A 20,230-nucleotide genomic window follows, 5' to 3' on the forward strand; every position below is an offset into this window, starting at 1 on the left:
TGCCTGACCCAAACTCCCTAGCCCCCCCCGATAATATCTAATGGTGCGTCCCTTACCATAGTTAGTGCTAAAATGGCTAAAACATGATACATACACCAATACATAAACTAGTCTCCATCCCAGCTGATTTGTGCTCCTTTGTCACTAAACAAACCGTCTGGCGACAACCTCATAATATGTCTTTTCTGATTGGCTGAACATCAACACCTAAAAAATGAGATAAAACTGGCTGTCAATCAAGCACTGGGCTTCAGCGCATGCAGCGGTTGATGGATAGCCATGTGGTGGTATAAATCCACACAATCTGCAATGCATGTGTGTACGCGCTGCAAGTCGCTGACATGAAAGTCGATATCAGGCAATTGGCGCCTCAGTGCCTGCAAGCTTGCGTACATTTTGCGTTTGCGGTAGTCTGCAAATAGGATGTTTGTATCACTTCTACCGGGGGAGGGGGGTACTCAAGTTTGGTTTTGGTAGGGACGTGCCGCTGAGAATTTGAAAGTGGACCCATAAATATACCAATTTTTCAAGAAATTTGGACCCATTTATATACCAAAAGTCAAAATTTTCGGCCGAATTTAACCCAAATTGTCTTGGTTTTTACAAATTTTCCCAAAATTTTAGGAAAATTTTGACAATTTTGGCTAGATTAAGGAAAAATTGGGCTATTTTCCAAAAAATTGAGAACATTTTGAAAAAAGGACCCATTCATTTACCAAAATAGGCTTTGAAAAAGGGGTCATTGATATACCAAAGGCCAAAAATGCCCCCCCCCCGGGCACTTCTATACAAGTCACATCCTAATTCAGCCGTCATATGGTTCCATAGCCAATTGAAAACCTAATAGAAATTCATAACCAATCAGCAATTGTCATTTCACGGGTTGTTGCCAGACTGTTTACACACACCGGCTTGGACCGAGACAATACATAATACATACACCAATGTATTTCTCATTATTGAAGATATATATTAATATCCACTTTATAATTACCAATGAAAATAGAATATAAAAACTTTACTTTGTATAATACTTTGTATAAAAACTCTACGAAAGACATACTAGGCTATATAAAGCTGCTATATATTTTGAATTTTAAAAATTTGCATCTAATATTGCTAATATGCATATTGGCAAGGTAGCACTAGAAATGTGACAAATGTTGAGGCATGTCAATACACTAGTCAGTATTAAAACTATATTATTGTGTGATTTGCCCCGGATTTGCCCACAACACTCAACCCCATCAATTTTCTTGAATTTTTACTTGTTGCATGATTGTAATACCCAAGGATGTACTCAAATACCCTGTGAATGACGAGGCCTGAAATGCTTTAATTACAGTAAAATTAAAGTTTTATAATAAAACCGGGATCCTGGTTTTTATTCGCCAATGCATTGATGCATACAGTGGATGATATAGGCCTAGGCGCTGGAATGAAATAGCAATTTTTTTTTAAATTTTACCTCGTTTGTTCAGCCCAAATTAAGAGGATATCTGATAATATAAACCAACAATATTTGGGGAAAAATAAGTCTATTCTAATGGAAATAACATATATTGCTTTGCAAATGTATACAAAAAGTCCCAAAATTTAAGAACTTGCGAGCGTAGCGAGCTAAAAAATCAGATATACAATAAAACTTTTTTGGTCAAAAAAGGTCCAAATTTGGGGAAGAAAGTCAACTTTACACAAAATTGCCCCACCCCCCTGGACAAAAGGCCACTTTTTCAAAATCAGCATACCCCCCTCCCAAAAAAAAAATCCTGGCCCTGTCACACTTATAAATCATGAACAACCTCTCAAAACTTACTAATACTTTTATTAAACATACTCCCCTGCTCTGGTTTTGAAAAAAAATGCTGAAAACTATGTTTTTTATCATTTTCTGTAAATTTAATTCTGAGGTAGGCTGAAAAACACTGAAGACAATAACAAAGCTGAAATCAGCTAAAACGCTGACACTTGTAAATCGGCCAATTTTTGATGGGAAATCGACAAAAGGTGCCCTTTTTAACTCCTCAGCAGGGTGTTAGCTAACCACCTGTCCACCCGTCATTTTAGACAGGCAGTTTGCTCCTGGAAAAGGCAAAATTAAGTTCTATGACTCAAACAAGACCATGCAAACAAACAAAAGCTGATTTGAAGGGTGAGAGGACTGGTTTTTGTTTTCAGAGTCATATTTTGGACAGTCAGTTTTGGTGAAAATGACAGGCACTTGTCATATCCTAGCTAAGACACTGCTTCCCCCACATTAAATGCTGCCTATGGGCGAAGAGGAGTGAGGGGTCTGTCAGGTAAAATGAACAAGCAATATTATTATTATATAACAACATGTAATTGTGGCAATCCATTTCCAGAGGAGGTGGTTTTTCTAAAAAGGGCCAAAAAAGTTGACCCATCACAGCAGCGTGCAAATTATTGAAATGACACATTCATTTAACTCCAAAGATATGGACCCATTGTTATATTTACTCAAATCGACCCATTGTCATAGAGGTAATATAAGAAAACTGACCGATTTGTGTTGGTGAAATTGACACTGAAATTGACAAAATAAAGACCCACTCATATAGTAACATAAAAACTTCCTTACTCTAAAACAGTGTTTTACAATAATGTCAACACTTACTATATTACATTGTGCAAACTTATTACAAAAAAGCACCACAGTTTAAGTACTTTGTTTAGTTAATACTGCTATAGTACAGTACATTCAAGCGTTATATAGGAAAATACATTTCAAAGTAAGACAACATGGTGATCCGCAGCCCTCGAATTAACCCATGGCACCCATGGCATTTTGCCGTGGGTGCCCATCCCCACTGCCGTAATGCCCTCAAAATATGTCCTTTACCCAAGGCAGTCACTTCCCGTGCCCTCTAATGAAGTTGCCGTCGGTGCCCCAGCCCTGCCCCTTCATTATAAAATCATCTATCTATGTTTGTGTGTGGTTTCTTCACTTTTGAGAAATTGCCTTGGTGCCCTTCTCTAATTTTCAACAGTTGCCATATGATGCCCTCTTGAAATATTACAAACTGCCGTGCTGCCTTGCCTTTTCAGTGAAAATCCAAGGCAATTATCAACTTGCCATAAAAAAGTTGCCGTGCCCCTTCAGATCCTTATAATTCGAGGGCTGGTGATCTGGTCCATGCTGATTAAAGCCACATTGTAACATTTGCTGAGGAGGACGCCCTCAATATTTTTTCAAAATTCTGATTTTTATATAATTGTAAGAAACTAACATACTGTAGTTTTGTTAAAATCCAAGATTTTGATTAAAACAACAGAATACCAAATTTTGTCCCCTTAAATAAGTTGCCTTGCCCCTCCCAGTCCCTCTGAGTCTGAAAAAGTCCTGGCTATTAAGCCACTCATAAAAAATATCTACTTTAACTATACATACATTGCTCAGTTTTAAAAGCATATTATATTATCTAATTTCGCTAGAGTGCTCATACACTTACACTTACAAAATGGCTTCCTTACAGGGGTACTACACCCCTGCCCAATTTTGTGCTTTTTGCATTTTTCTCAAAAATTATAGCACATTGGTAAGATATGTATAGTATATTATAGGGGCAAGGACTACAACTACTGCACTGGAAATTTTATTTCAGCACAGACAACAGTTGTGGAGTTACAGTCAAAAATGAGGGAAACCAATATTTGATCAATAAATCAATAACTACTTGCCTTGACTTGCTGAATTTTCAGTGCAGTAGTTGTAGTCTTTGCCCCTATAATACTTAGTATACATATCTTACCTGTCACCAATGCGCTATAATTTTCGAGAAAAATGCAAAAATAGGCACAAAATTGGCCAGGGGTGTAGTAGCCCTTTAAAAGGTATACTTGCTAAAAGTACTTGATCAAATTATAACAGTACTGTACATGTTGCTTTTAAAAGGATATAGATATATTATCTAATTTTGGCAGTAATAGTGCTCATAATGGTAATACAAAATGGCATCCCTGAAAATGTATGTTTGCTAAAAGTACTTGATGTTCAAGTTGTGAAAATATAAAATATAAAAAGCAGTACCAATTAAAGTACTGTAATTCAATGCCCCTGAGAAATACTGTAATTCAACATGAAGGTGATATCAACTGTGGTTATCATATAGGGTGACGCCACACGTATGAGAGCGGGATCTGCATAGATGCGAATTCATGGAATCCGCATCCTTAATAACAAGTGTCTATACGGCATGCACTCATATCCACATCCGTGAAATGATCATGTAATTTACTGGCATGTTTCTTATAAAGCTTTATAAGTGTGTTACAGTGCATGCAGGGCGCTCATGGCGCGGCGCCGTCTGCGCACACTGTCATGAGAGGAGATCACATTGATCCGCATCCTAGGAGTGCGCATTAATGCGGTTCCCGCGTAGAGTCACCCAGTGTCATGGTTTTCTCATACTGTCTAACCCCAAGTTAAGTAACTATTGACCAGCCCTTTGTATTGTATTAACTATAAAGGGCAGCATTGCCAGTTTTTTTGCAATGCAAAACCATTGTTTTTTGTCATCAGGCATTGATGATTGGTATTATAAGGTAATATAAAGGTTAATATAGGGATGGTTTATAGCAGGCCTTCTCAACTAGTTTATTTGAAGTGCCAACTGGGAAATTTTAGAGATCATGAAGTGCCATCATGTCAAGGGTGGATTTTGCGAAGGAGTACGTGCGCGCCTGAACGCATAGCGGGGGGTCCAGTGGCATGCCTTATGGCCCCCTGAGGTGTCCAGTGTAAAAGCCCCAGCCGGGGGTCCAGGGGGCGCCGCCCCCGGAAGCTCTGAGATTTTAGGGCTTTCGAAAGGCTCAGATGTGGTATTTTCACCCCTCTTTTGTTAAAAATGCGCCACTTCGACTAACTCCAAGCGCCAGCCGCCAGTTGAGAAGGCCTGGTTTATAGTAATTGAGTCTTTGTTAGTATGTGGAAATCATAACAATCAATATCATAATAAAAAATATTGTATGGTAGGCCCAGATTGCCATAAAGATTCGCCTAATGGCGCCCTTGGGCTCCTTTTCTTTGAGGTAAATTTTGTGTGCAAATAGAGACTTCTTCCTCTGAAATCCCAACAAGAATTAAGGTTCCGTGCCCTTATTCATTAGTGGGAATTTTACAGGAGGGCACTTTTAGGATTTACCATAGGGCCAGATGGACCCGGGCCCAGGGCCCCCCAAATTGCCCTGTGTAGTGTGCATCTTCTATTTTAGCCGAAAAACACCATTTTGGGCCAAAATAGGGTAGGCCTACAAAAATTAGAAAATTGTCCGCGCCTCGTGTACACTGCCTATTATGTAGCAAAATTCAGCTTCAATTTGGGCTGAAATAGTCTAAAATTGAAATTCTTTTGTGCGCTTCGCACGCAAATGTTGGCCACTTGAGTGCACATGTCTTCCTCACGGTGCGTTTGGGGCCTCCAAATTTTGGCCAGGCCCAGGGCCCCCAAAAAGGTAAATCCGGCCCTGCCTAAATTCCACTTAGGTCAAGGGACCAATAGCGCCATTAGGCGAACCTTTACAGTATATCACTCACACATAAATTCTAGTATAGACAGTTCATGGTTGATTGCTATTTTTATCAGCCTCATGCGATGGTTTTTACCATCACAGTGCTACACATGGGTCAGGCCCTGCACCGACTCTTAGTCTCGCCAATTTAGTTATGGGGTGGATCCCAAAATGTGAAGAATATCACTCAAAGCAAAACATAGTGTTGCTATGTTGATGTAAAAATAGTATTTCCTGTCTTAAATTTCAGTTGCTTCCGATTTTTCGTTTGCGAGTTATGCATGATTATCTGTATTACACTGCTCCATAGGCCTCTCTTGTAATTTCGTTCTGGTATACCAGAACGAAAATAATACAAATTTGACGATATTTTTGCTAAACAAATTAATCTGCAAGAAATTTTTGGTACATAATCATTATGTAGCCAGAGGTTTCCAGTGGTATAAAAATCTCAACTTTTTCTGAGAAAAGTGGGGGGGGGGGGGTGAGGCTGTGGACCACGAAAATGCCCTTTTAAATAGTATTTTTAAGTTATAGAATTTACGTAAGAGTGACATAAAACAAATCTTAAATTTGTAGCTATTTGTGTAATAGTCGAAATATAATCAAACTCGTGGAAAATGGAACAATCCATCTTTTCACCTTGTGATTATATTTTGATCATCCCACGGTTAATATTTCTATATACATGTATCATTCACTCCAACCTGGAAATCACATCTAGTGTCGTTTGAACCATATTTTCTCCAATCCCATCAGTGGTGCCTCTATGGCTAGAGAGAAGACGAGAGCCACTGCATAGGAAACAAAGATGAAGGCAATGACATGGTATGTCTGCAAGAAAAAGAAAACCAAACATTATTTTTACAAATAGGTCAACTTATTAAGCCACATTGTAACATTTGCTGAGGAGGATGCCCTCAATATTTTTCAAAATTGTGTTTTTTTACACAAATATGTGTACTTTATCAAACTTTATCAAAATCTGAGATTCTGAATAAAATGCAGGAACCGTTGTTTAATTATTACGATGGAAATATCAGTCAAACATGTACGCGATGTTCATAACACACCAAAGGACCATACCGTAGCATGACCAATGGAGTGATTACGCAATGGGGACATCGGCACTGGTAGTAAATTTTTAAAAAATTTTGCTTTATCTTAATTGTTCGGCTCACAAAAGGGGACAGTAAAAGCTAACATATTTTATGGAAAAGAAATACTAATCTATTTTTTATGGAAATGGCTTTAATAAAACATGCTTATATGAACTGCAAGCAGAACGTATCAGGGTGAACAATACTACACTTACCATGAAAGCTGGAGTGGGAGGCACAGCTGTAGGGAGAGACCATACATACACAAATTGCACCAATGGATGCACTAGGTAAGCTGCAAATGTTAGCCGAGCCAGAGGGGTCCAGATAGGCCATGACAAAATTGTGTTCACAGGGCCTGAAACAAACAATAACAATGATCAGAAATGGGCGAGTGTCATAACCCATCATGCTGCTATCGCCACGGAAAATTTTCCATGACCTTTATCTCACTAAACCAGATTATAGTCGCCATAAAGCGCTCTCCCTTTTGACTGTATGTCAATTATCGATCCCAACACAATTTTGGTCGCTTAGATACTTTTACAAAAGCCGATCAAAGGATAAGGACATGGTGAGCTGGCCTGACAAAAAGTTCTGTGCGTATAGGTCAAGCCGTTTTATAACCACAACCATATGTGAGTGGACACTACGAATGAGCCGTAAACTCGGCAAATTGTAATTTATTGTATTCTGAGTTACAGTGTAAAATGTGTGTGAAGACCGTATTCATAGGTATCTCAATTCCGTTGCGACAAGTATCTCATCAAACACTGTTTCAACCCTCGAATTAACCCACAGCACCCATGGCAATTTGCCGTGGGTACCCAACCCCACTGCCGTAATGCCCTCAAAATATGTCCTTTACCCAAGGCAGTCACTTGCTGTGCCCTCTAATGAAGTTGCCGTCGGTGCCCCAGCCCTGCCCCTTCATTATAAAACCATCTATCTATGTTTGTGTGTGTTTTTTTCACTTTGGAGAAATTGCCTTGGTGCCCTTCTCAAATTTTCAACAGTTGCCATGATGCCCTCTTGAAATATTACAAACTGCTGTGCTGCCTTGCGTTCAGTGAAAATCCAAGGCAATTGTCAACTTGACCTAAAAAAGTTGCTGTGCATGCCCATTCAGATCCTTAATTCGAGGGCTGTACTGTTTAAACTATCAATAATCCTATTGCTGAAGAGGTTAAGCTTCTACCTATTTCTATAGAATCTTTAAATAGTTCTTGTCTTTGTTTGCTTTGGCTAAATCCTGTTCAAGTGGTGGATAACAAAGCATTGTATTTTGTCTAAGTATATGTATAACCAACAATTAACAATGAGAGGACATTCCTGAACCTCGTTGACTTGGGGCTGATTTGAAATGACCACCAATTATGACTGTTTGATATTTATTACCAAAAATGTGGAAAAAGAGACATGTGTGGAACCGAAAAACGGTACAATTTTGTTGAAGAAACAGAGTTCAACAAACCATAAACCCGCTTCTGGATATCGTTTGAAGTCAAATGCTATACCATTTTAAAGCTTATGATATATATTTTCTAAACACGAAATAAAACAAAATTGACCGAGGGCCGACTTTACGGCTGATTTGTGGTGTCCACTCACATATAAACATAGCAGTTTTCAGACAAGTTTTGCGGACAAATTTGCTGTTCGATTTGAGAGTTCTGACACATCATCTCATAAATGTATTAACCCCCTGGACACTACTGGTCATCTACGGGTCATCTACAGCATTTCTAATTGGTTGATACCTTGAAATGCTCATTTCAATAGCCAATTATGACTAGGCTTTGAACTATATTATGGTCAAACTTATATTTGCAGATGATCTTATTAATAGCTTCCTTGATTGGTTCAAAATTGGACACAATATTCATTTTGGCCAATCGGTAGGTAGTTCTCATGGCGTTAAAGCGCTGCATATGTTAACTCTGAGTAACACCTTCTTTTGAGGCTTGGAATCATTCAAATAAATACATTTCCTAGGATGTGTAAAAGTTCTAGTAAATTTGAGCAAATACTGTTGACAAAAAAACACAGCAACAGTACTTGTAACACTCAGTGAGTGGAAGAGGTCACACATCTGTGATGGGCCCTGGTATGTGTATAAAATGCACACCTTCACATTAGTTTGAATGCAGATGTGAATGCCCACCACCGGGGTTGGAGGGGAATACATCATATATATTTGGTGCATATGCTCCCCTTGAATTATTTGGGAGCTGATTGCATACCGGTAAAAAGCTGTAAAAGAGGGTCTTTTGGAGCTGCAAGCGAAAGGGGGTCTTTTGGAGCTGTGAACAGTCAAAATTATACAAGGATCTTTCTCGGCTTTCTGGTTGAAAATTGCCTGAAAAAACCAGCAATGTGAGGAATGAGCAATTGTAGAGCTGAAATGATCAAAATCAAGGATTGGAGCTCTATTTTGGTCAAATTTAGTGGGTCTTTCAGAGCTGCGAAATCCATACCCGTATGGTCATTTGTGTTAAGTGCTGCCTCCAGGTGTGCTCTCACACCCACTGGCAACCGTGGACCTGTATTGTGTGTGGTTGTTAACAGTGGACCCACACACACAGACATATCATAATCCAAACATGGACTTCTGTGATATTTCTCCGCTAAACCATGGACCTGGTATTACACCTACGATAGAGGACCCTACTCCATATGCAAAGTTATGCTGTATAGCACCCTCTGTTGCTGTCTTACGATCGTGGACATCCACGGTTCGCTATGTGTGGTTTATCACTACATAATTGTGGACTCAAAGTAGGTGAAAACAAGCGCACCCCCACACCACAACACACATTTAATTCTCACCTCCATATCCTTTGATACAGGCAAATGCTACCCATCCAATAGCCACTCCCCACGCAATGGTATTCACTGCATAATAGAATATAGTAGTCCCCTGAGGTACTATGTATCCCTGTGTTGTATTATACAGGCCATAGACTAGTCCAAGTGCTGAGCCTGCTGCAAGTAGCCACATACCACCAGCGGCAAGCTGTATAAAGAAAAACACACAAAGGAAATTGATACAAGGTACTTATTATTAGCAGTCAAGTTAGCTCAATTCATAAGGCGTTCGACTATGGTGCAAGAGGTTGCGGGTTCGAACCCTGGCGGTGCCTAGTACGCTCTCGTGGAAATAATTGAGTTAGCTTGAAATTCCCTTGGACAAGGAACTTACTGCTAATTTGTCTCGTTTGTAACCCGTACTAAACTCGGGGAGCTGACCCTGGTTTGCGAAGGTTATATGTGGAATGCTTAGGGTGTGTGCTCTTGCAGCAGCAAAGTCCCCGAATTGTTGTTTAATGGTTTATGGAATGATGTGGGGCCATAGTGGTCAGCGACAACCTGTAAAGTGTGCTGAGGCTTGTGGATCAACATCTAGGCGTTGTGCCTGTGCGTAGCGCACTATAAATTACTGCGTTTTTTCTTTCTTTTTTTTTATTAGGGTCAACCACAGAATGAGAACCAGGACTCAGCCGCCATCTTGAAACAGACATGGAGCTAAAATTGGTATTCAGTTTTCCTTGGAATGCGCACGAGTCAATCATTGTCATTCAAGCACGACATGGACAATGGGTGCATTTAAGAGATGCTCTTGATGCGACATGCACACACGATACCAAGACGCTTTAGATGAGACGCAGAATTGTTTTCAGTCATATCCACTCTTTAATTCTACGGGGTCAACTTACACAGCAGTCCACCCATCATTTTACACATGCAGTGTGCTTTTAAAGGAGTATTTCGTGATCCTAGCATCCTCTATTTATGTCATTTTTCATTAGATATCCACGAAAAAAACCCATTCCCAAAATTTCAGTTGCTTCCGATTTTGCGTTCATGAGTTATGCATGATTATGTGTATTACACTGCTCCATAGACAATGCGTTGTAATTTCGTTCTGGTGCACCAGAAGCGAAATTCAAATTTCACGATATCTTTGCTAAAGCGAATTAATCTGCAAGAAATATTTTGTACATAAACATTATGTAGCCAGAGGTTTCCAGTGATATAAAAATCTCAACTTTTTTTTTTTTGAGAAAAGTGGGGGATGAGGCTGTGGATCACGAAATGCCCCTTTAAGATGGGTATTATCCATGCCTTTGATTTGCACATTTGTAATATACGAGGATTTACAGATTCATAGACTCTTGACACATCATCTGCTCATGCTCAGTGCCAGAAGTGGGTAAGTGCAATAGCTGCCATGTGAACATTTGTCAATTTACACACAGTATATTGTACTCATCTACACATTGCAGCTATTGCACTTGCCCACTTCTGGCATTGAGCAGACAACATTTGCTAATATCACTTAGATCTTTCAGGGATGAAATCAAAACTCGACTGGCGGTTGACCGGTGGTTCTGTCCAGTTGCCACTGTTTAGAACAATAGCAACTGGACAGAACCAGCAGTCAACTGCCGGTCGAGTTTTGATTTCATCCCTTAGTTCAAATCTTCCCTTAGTTTAATTCTTCCCTGTTTAAGTCACTCTATATGAAAAACTCTTTGCTGATGGTGAACAGACCTCCTTAGCTCAGTAACCACCCGCTCTGGTCACAGGCTCAGTCATCAGGTTCCCAAGACAAGTAAATGTGCGGGAGAGTGCAGGGGTGTAGCCAGCTTTCTTGGTCAAGGGGGGGCAAAGACAAAAAAATGTCCAGTTGCATCATTTTTGACGGTATTTTTTTTGTATTTCATGCCCGAAATCGGGCTTTTATTTAAATCATTTCATGCGTTGCAAATAAAAACAGTACAATAATAATACAAGCACAAAAAGAATATACAAAAAGAATATACAATACAGATAAGTTCCAGGGGGTAATATAAAACAATACAATATTCTATTCCAGTACACTTTTATGGAGTTAAGGATTTAAGTCGGCACCACACCCCCTTACAAACCCGTGACCATCCTTGCATTCCTCTCAACAAATTTGGAGAAAAAAATGCAAAAATAGGCACAAAATTAGCCAGGGGTGCAGCACCACCTTAACGGTATACATAATATACAATACAATAAAGGGTACTAAAATACCCAAGATATAATGCATCACAACAAGTTCCAGACAAGCATATAAATGGGGTCATGAAATTAATATGAATTTTCAACAAACAAATTCTAGTACACTTTTATGGAATAAAGGATTTAAGGCGGTACCACACCTTCTGACAAAACCGTGACCATCCTTGCATTCCTCTCAAACAAATTTGTAGAAAAATGCATAAATAGGCATCAAATTGGCCAGGGGTGCAGTACCACCTCAACCGTATACATAAAATGCAATAAGGGCAAACTGAGATATCCAGATATCATGCACTACAACAAGCTGAGAAAGGGATACCACTTTTTAAAATGTAAATCCAACTTCAATTTTCTTTGTGCACAAAAATGTTCAAGCTTCAAGGTATCAACAACAATATTTTTGAAAACATTAAAAGATAGCTTAGACTGCTCACATCTACACTTGTAAATATATCTTCTAGCAATGAGCATAATTTGATTAATACCGGGATTAATACCTGCCCAGTAATTAACATTTGTATCCAGTAAACCAAATACTTTACTAAATTCATCGAACTCAGGTATGAAATCAAAATAAGTCTGAATACTTTGCCAGAAAGAGTTCACAATATTACAACTACCAAAAAGATGTACAATGGTTTCCTTCTCTGTTTTACAAAAGACACATTTATCATTGTCAACCAAACCAACTTTGCACAGCCAGTCATTAGTTGGCAAAATGTTATGAGTAATTCTGTACTGAAGCCATCTTAATTTCACATCTAGCGTAGCTCTGAAAGGCATTAAATACAACTCGCAACATTCGGCTTCGGTCATATTATAAACTCTTTTTAATGAAAATTGGCTAACAGGATCAGTTTTAATGCTATCAATATATGACTTATAAACATCCCTGGACTTCAGTTTCAGAAGTGGAACACTTCCTCTCGATAAGTTGATCACTATGCCTAAGTCCTCTGGAAGGGTCGTCCCCTCCTTCCGAATCATGTCACGCCAACTTTTTGGAATTGCATTAATCAGTCCAAACCATTTAAGCACATCAATTCTATTATAGTTATCACCCATCCTGTTAGCAAAATTCTTAAAATTTCCTTTGTCATCAATGAAATCGTAAATTGTATGGAAGCCTGCTTCCTCAAACTTAGAGTAGTACACCGACTTTTTACCAATCAGAATACGCTTATTATTCTAAATCACTTGTTTGCAAACCTCGATAGCATTTTTTGGCTCACCTGAATTAAACTTTGACCATAATTTGAATGCATTCAAATAGAATGGGGAATAATTCCTGATAGTGGTCGAAAATCAAAATTACACTCCAGAAAACCTGTGCCACCCAGGTTTCTTAGATAAAATATTAAGATACTTTTCCAACCAGATTTGTTTGGCATAATTAGTCTCTTAAGCCACATAACAGATTGTGTTTTGATTTTTGCTTGTAAGTCAACCATTTTCAAACCACCTTCATCTAATTCTCTACACAAAACAGACCGTTTTATTTTATCTGGGCCATTCCAGATGAACTTGTAAATAATATCATTAACCTTCTTTTGAATACTTAATGGCATACCAATCATTGCTGAAGTATAGAGAAGTTTTGATAAACCAAATGTTTTAATCACCAAGATTTTGCCAATTGCTGTTAAATCTCTCTGTTTCCATAAATTTAATGTACATTCCAGAGATCTTATTCTATCATTGTAGTTCAGATTTATCACCTCTTTTTCCTCATATGCAAAGTAAATTCCTAAGATTTTTACAGTCTTAGTCCACTGTACATCCAGCGGTTTGTTTTTATTATCCCTGACACTTCCGATCCACATTGCTTCGGTCTTATTATTATTTACTTTTAAACCAGAACATGACTGAAACTCCCTGAACACTTTCATAGTACATTAAACTGAATCAATATCCTTAACAAATAGACACATATCATCTGCATAACAAGACATTTTCACCTGTGTACCTCGATCGCTAGGATCGATTTGAATGCCCACAATGTCCTCATTATTATTCATCTGAATACAAAGGACTTCAATGGCCAAATTAAAGAGCTGACAGCTCAGGGGATCACCCTGTCTAAGACCACGATTAATGGGGAAATACCCGGCCGGTCGACACACCATTATTCATAACACAACTTGTGATATTATTATAAAAAGTATCAATCCATTTCTGAATAGAACTTCCAAAATTAAACTTTTCCATTACATGTTGCATAAATTTATGATCTATTGAATCATATGCCTTTTCAAAATCTATACACAGTAAAATTCCAGGGATGTCTCTTTCTTTAGTAAAATATAAAATATCAGCCACAGTTCTTACAGCATCCCCAATATATCTACCAGGGACAAAAGCAGATTGGTTACAGCCGATTAATTTTGGAGAAACCTTAGCAATCCTTTCGGCAATGACTTTTGACCCAATTTTCAAATCCACATTAAGCAAAGTAATGGGTCTATAATTCTCCACCTTACGTTTGTCTTTATTTTTTTTCAAAATTAATGTTATGACACCTTGTTTTTGAGAATTTGTTAATTCACCCAAATTATAACTTGCATTCAAGCAGTCAACTAGGAAACATCCAAATTCAACCCAAAAAGTTTTATAAAATAGAACTGTGAGACCATCATTGCCAGGTGACTTGCCATTTTTCATACTGCTAAGTATTTTATAACATTCCTCGATCGTGAGCTCACCTTCACAGCTCTTTTGGTCATCATTTGACAATTTGGGAATTGAATCATTAAAAAAGCGTTGAGATGATGGCGAGTCAAGATCAACTTCTTTAGATGAGTATAAAGTAGAGTAAAAATGTTTAATCTCATTCAAAATATTCTTTTCATCAACACATTCTGTACCGTCTTCACTTAGCATGCATCTGATGGTGCTTTTGCTTTTATTTGACTTTTCCAGATTGAGAAAGAACTTATTATTTTTCTCCCCTTTTTCCAACCAGTCTGCTCTAGATCTTACAACTACTCCTTGGGTTACATACTCATAATGATCATCAAGATCAGATTTCAACTTCTCCCAATTAGTATTTGCTTCATCACTAGGATTGGTATTAAGTATATCTTCAGCCTGTTTGAGCTTCTTTTCCAAGTCATTAACCTTACAATTTCTTTCTTTAACTTTAATTTTACTGTACAACTGTGTATAACAACGAATCTCATACTTCATTAACTCCCAAAGGATTCTTTGATCAGTCACATCACTATACTTTTCAATCCATTCTGATCTTTTATCTCTTAAGGGATCCAAAATGAGCGTTTATTGCGTTTCGACAGTATTTTTTGTGGGACATGAGAGCACCTCAGACCTATCGAATTGCATTCTGAATCTGAAGCATGTCTTTCTGATATCAAATAATTTTCATTTTTAAAAATCACAATATAATACAAATTTTATGACAAATTATAAAAATTTGATATTTTTCAAATTTTGATATATAACAGTCCTCAAAGTAAATTATATAAATCTAATGATATATTCTTAAAGTGTATGTAGCAGGGAGGAAAAGCCGACGGTCAATTGAAATTTTGACCTTTCATATTGAAGATATGGATTTTTTCCCAAAAAGACCTAATTTTTTTGGGTGTTTTGGAAAAAAAATCCATATCTTCAATATGAAAGGTAACAATTATCAATTAATCGTCGACTTTTCATCCCACCTACATACACTTTAAGTATAAATCATAAGATTGATAAAGTTTACTTCAAGTACTGTTAAATATCAAAAATATCAATTTTAATGATTTGCCATAAAATGTGTATTAAATTGCAATTTCAAAAATCAAAATTATCTGATATCGGAATGACATTCTTTATATTCAGAATGCAATTCGATATGTCTGATGTGCTCTAATGTCCCAAAATAAATACTGTCCAAACGTTCATACCCCAGCCCTTAACTCACCAATAAACTTAACATCATCACATAAAGAATCATTAAATTTCCAGTACGAAGGGCCATGATTATTATTATCATTAGGTTCCAAATTAAGATGAATTGAAGAATGATCAGTATTAATTGCAGGGCAAATATCACACTTTTTAACCCAATCTTGTAAGTTCTCGGAAATAAACCAGTAATCAAGTCTACTCTGAATTAAGGGATTTCGTTGGCGCCAAGTATATTTTCTAAGATTTGGGTTTCGAACCCGCCAGATATCAATAAGGTTTAACTGATCCATTAAATTCAAAGCGGCATCAACAACACAGGCTTTTTGGTGCAGGTTACCCCCGCTTCTGTCAAGATGATAATTCAACATCACATTAAAATCCCGCCACAGATAATACATTTATCAACACTGTACAAATCAGAGAGAATGTCTTTTAATTTATTATAAAATGGCATTTGCTCCTGAGAATTTCTACACGGAGCATACACATTAACCAAAAGTATGGGGTTATTGTTCACCTTCATGTCTAAAATAATGTATCTTCCTTCGTGTCAGTATAATTGAAATAATTTCAAACTCCACATTGTTCTTTATCAAAATTGCAACGCCTTTGCTATGATTTGTCCCATGTGATAGAAACACATCACCATTCCAATTGTTTTTAAAGTATTTTTCCAACTCTCTTGTACTATAAGTTTCTTGTAGTAAAATGATATCAGACTGCTTTTTACTTAACCAATGAAGCACTTTCCTGCGCTTGTTTATACCTCTGATGCCTTTAACATTTAATGACATCAAATTAACTTTAAAATCAGTTATTCCAGACATTGTTGACATCATAATTATAATATGTTAATTTTGGATACCAAACACAGGTGTCCGTACGCGCACTCGCACCCTTGTTTACATTCCACAGTATTGTAAAACCCCCGGGGTAAAACCCATCAACTTGATGGTGAAACCAGTACATGTACATTCACTACAACCTCTGGGTAATCTGTATAAACACAACTGCACATTCATATACAACCAAATTAAAAACAACCAACACGCATACGTCTTTTTGATAACAACATGTATACATAATATTTCCAAGTCCATTGTCGTTTCAAGTTCCAAATTCAAATCCTTATGATAATTAGACTCGCTGAATTTCGAGCGAGTTTCGGCTAACCACCCTCGCCAAAAAAAGGCTGAAATAAAAACTCACCGGGCGAAATCAGATTTCACCTCAAACACGTTTCAAATTAAAAGAAAATGTATTATATCGGGCTTAATGAGAAAACCAAAATTGGAGGAAACAATAATTTAAAAGAGCATTTTGCCATGGTCTCAGATATTGGTGATGATAGCATACAAGTGATAATCTCAATTACAAAGCTAAAAATTCCACCAAAGCTACGAACAACTTTTAAACATTGTCAACATTTACCATACATTATGCAATTTTTACACAACTGACAATATGCAGATGTCACTCACATGACAAAAAGAGTTTATATGTACCACTCAGTCCATATAATGTTCATTAATAACTGGTAACTCATCTCATATTATAAATGAGATAATAAAGCGAAGTGAAGACACTGATTGTCGCTTAAAAGTCAATTTCTTTTAATTTAATATTTAAATACACTAACATACCAGCGATCCAGATGTCTCTTTTGTCCGTGACTCCTCTCAAAAATACAGCATCTTGTCAGTATGATCCATCGAACAAAAACTATAATTATAATCCAGCTTTGGAAAAATTAACACTGCGAAGTTTAAAATCCTTCCAAATAATCCAAAGTTATTCTGAATCTGATGATGATGATGCTGCTAGCGTGTCTCCGGGACTCATCCGTACCAAGGCTCCGCTCTCGTCCTCGCGCAGGAGAATCGGCGGCACAACATACTGGGATAAACGCTCGTCTCTTGGGGTACTTGCTCTTCAATTGCTTCTTGAGTTTCACCAGTATACTCCTTTGCTTTCTGACCGCTTGAATGTCACATCATCGGAGATATAGATATTGAAGTCACCCGGCCTTCCCTCCATACGAAAAGGGTTGTCTTTCAGGGCTAGAGGGCTTCTTTCAGCGTTGTTAGTCTATCCCTGTATCTCAGAAACTTCACCGTCACTGGTCGAATACGGCCCATTCTGGGGGACCTGTTGGCGATCTGTGGGCTCTTTCAATTTCCCACTGCCCAGCATCTTCTATTTTCATGTGCTCCACAAGAAATTTCTTAACAAACGAAGAACAGTCATAAACATTTTCTCCTTCTGCTCCTTCTGGAACATTGTGCATTACAATATTATTCCGTCTAAGTCTGTTAGCCAAATCCTCAGTTTGATCAGTCAGATTTTTTATAATTTCAGATGTTGGGCTCGCGTTGTCAACTCTGTCTTCCAAATTGAACAGTTTTTCAATGTTATCTGCCACTTGGGCTTGCATTCTTTTTATCTCTTGTTCTTGCGCTGTCAGTCTTTTTATCCATACTGTCCAGTTTGTCATCCATGTTATCTAACTTTTTCATAATGCCGTCAAGTTTGTCCAGTTTATGATTTATTTCTCTCAGCTCATTTCCTCCGTCCATCTTGTCCTGCAGCTGTTTTGCATGTACATGCACACTAGGGTATGCAGCGTTCACAGTATCATTAGTATGTCCATTCGCCGACGAGGCTCTTCTCCTTCTTTTTCGTTTAGTGTCAGCACTCATCACCCTAAAATCGACCCAAAACGTTCCTGAACACCACCATTCAACTATACCATCGTCAAATTAAAGAAATTTTCTCCAAAAACGGCCATAAGACATCTCCAAAAGATGATTTTCTCACCCGCACAGAAAACACGTGTTACCCGAGCATGGTTGCCAGTTCGAAATGACGGTATTATTGGTGAAATAAATACAAACATATATACCCGTTTTTTTTAGAGACTGTACATGTTAAGTCTGAGAAGGGATTTATTGGGACAATGTGCTTTTGGTATTTTACACTATTTTGGCCCATGATCGGGGTGAATTTTGTTTCTTTTCCTCCGCCTTCCCGATTTCCTCTCATTTTTGTCAGAGGGGCACTTTTCTCCTTTATTTTTGTCAGGGGGTCACTCTGCTCCCCCCTGGCAACACTACTGGGAGAGAGCACATTCATTTTGATTGGTTTTAGGTCAAGGAACAATCTTCAGAGTCATATACCCAATACACCCACTGTTGGCACGTCCCCACCACCAAGCATTTTAAAAATTAAAAAAACCCTCAATCCGGTTTGGTGCCCCCCCCCCCATCGGATAGCTCATGCTATATGCCACAGCAAGTTAAAATTGGTTGACTTTTGACACTGGGTCCCGTGACATTCGGTTGTTTCCTGCCAATAAAAAAGCCAAAAGAGACAAATTGGGTGACTTTTTTGCCGATTTGATCTGCGATCAAAGCCGAAACTTTTGTCAAATATTTTTGACCTTTTCATTAAATCCTGTAATTCGATCAGACCCACAATGTTGTCATTTGAGGTCATGTCGATGCTCACATCATTTAGCAAACATCGTTACTGTGCATCACAAATCAATGTCACATCAAATGACAACATCTTGAGTCTAACCACAATGAATTATGGGTCAATCCTGTGTCTTACCCGTGGGATGTCAAACTTCTTGCCTTCCAGCTTGAACAGGAAATAACCGACAATGATTCCAATAAGGTATGGCGGTATGCGATGGTATGGCTTGCCATACAGGTGATCTGCTGTTGGGTGATCTGCCGTGTTGTTATTAAATGGTCTGAAAAGGAACCATGTAGAAAATCGGTAATGCATTATTGAATACCCTAAAAGGCCAACAAATTGCTTTTGAGTGTCTGTTTGTTTAACCAGGTTGGTCCGTGAGGGACACATGCTAATCCATGGGAAATCCATGGACCGTTCCAAGCTAATAGTGCATCCTAATCTGCTAAAAAAGTTCTACTACACAAAAGGCTACCAACCCTATTTCAGAAATTCCAGAAAAGGTCTTTTTTTGACATCCTGAAAAGATTTTAAACATTTTTTTCTAAACTGTTTTAAAATAGGAATGAAGTAATACAGTAACAAAATTCACACCCATTTGACCTAAAAAAATAAAGGCCTATAGTTTTTAAAATCTGACTGACTGGTCGACCCTGCCACTGGAGGTGATCTGCAGGGACAATCAAGCAATTTTCCGTTTGCCTAACTGTGAAGGTCTTGTCGCACCTGTGATTCCCTCTAGGTACAATTCACTAAATCAGTCTATAGGTCACCCCGGCCATCCGGGTACTTATTTTACATGACGCTACAGTCGGCTACACTTACGCTTTTCAACCCACAATAGATCGTGCAGCTGAGCGACTACTTGAAGACTTGTAGCAGAGCTCATTCGGTTGTTTACGTTCTGTTTTGACCTTGAATCAAGCAAATTTCTCGGCCGATTTTCGGTAAAATAAAGGTTAAATACTTGGCTTAAAATTGCATTTTATGTGAAGCTGAACACATGAACATGTAGAGGAGAGTCTTTATTTTTGTTGTTGGCTGGAGGCCCCATGTAGAAGTTATAGAAATGGTAGTATTTTGGCCGATTTGAAAAGGGACAAACCACAGAAAACTACAAATTTGACTTCTGAATCGGATTTGTTGTCAACGGAGGTCAA

General features: G+C 38.1%; 1 protein-coding gene across 1 annotated transcript in view; it reads right to left on the bottom strand.

The window, feature by feature from the left end:
* Nucleotides 1-66: 66 nt before the first annotated feature.
* Nucleotides 67-20,230, bottom strand: part of LOC140155518 (O-acyltransferase like protein-like) — a 46,596-nt gene continuing 26,432 nt past the window's right edge. Inside the window, exons 13-16 of the mRNA XM_072178388.1 lie at nt 19,203-19,347; nt 9,459-9,645; nt 6,845-6,987; nt 67-6,363 (exon numbers count right to left, since the gene is read on the bottom strand). Coding sequence (XP_072034489.1) covers nt 6,250-6,363; nt 6,845-6,987; nt 9,459-9,645; nt 19,203-19,347 — 589 coding nt within the window. The 3' untranslated portion in view covers nt 67-6,249. The remainder of the gene's footprint in view (nt 6,364-6,844; nt 6,988-9,458; nt 9,646-19,202; nt 19,348-20,230) is intronic.

Source organism: Amphiura filiformis, chromosome 6 (genome assembly GCF_039555335.1).
Source record: "Amphiura filiformis chromosome 6, Afil_fr2py, whole genome shotgun sequence".
NCBI lineage: Eukaryota > Metazoa > Echinodermata > Ophiuroidea > Amphilepidida > Amphiuridae > Amphiura > Amphiura filiformis.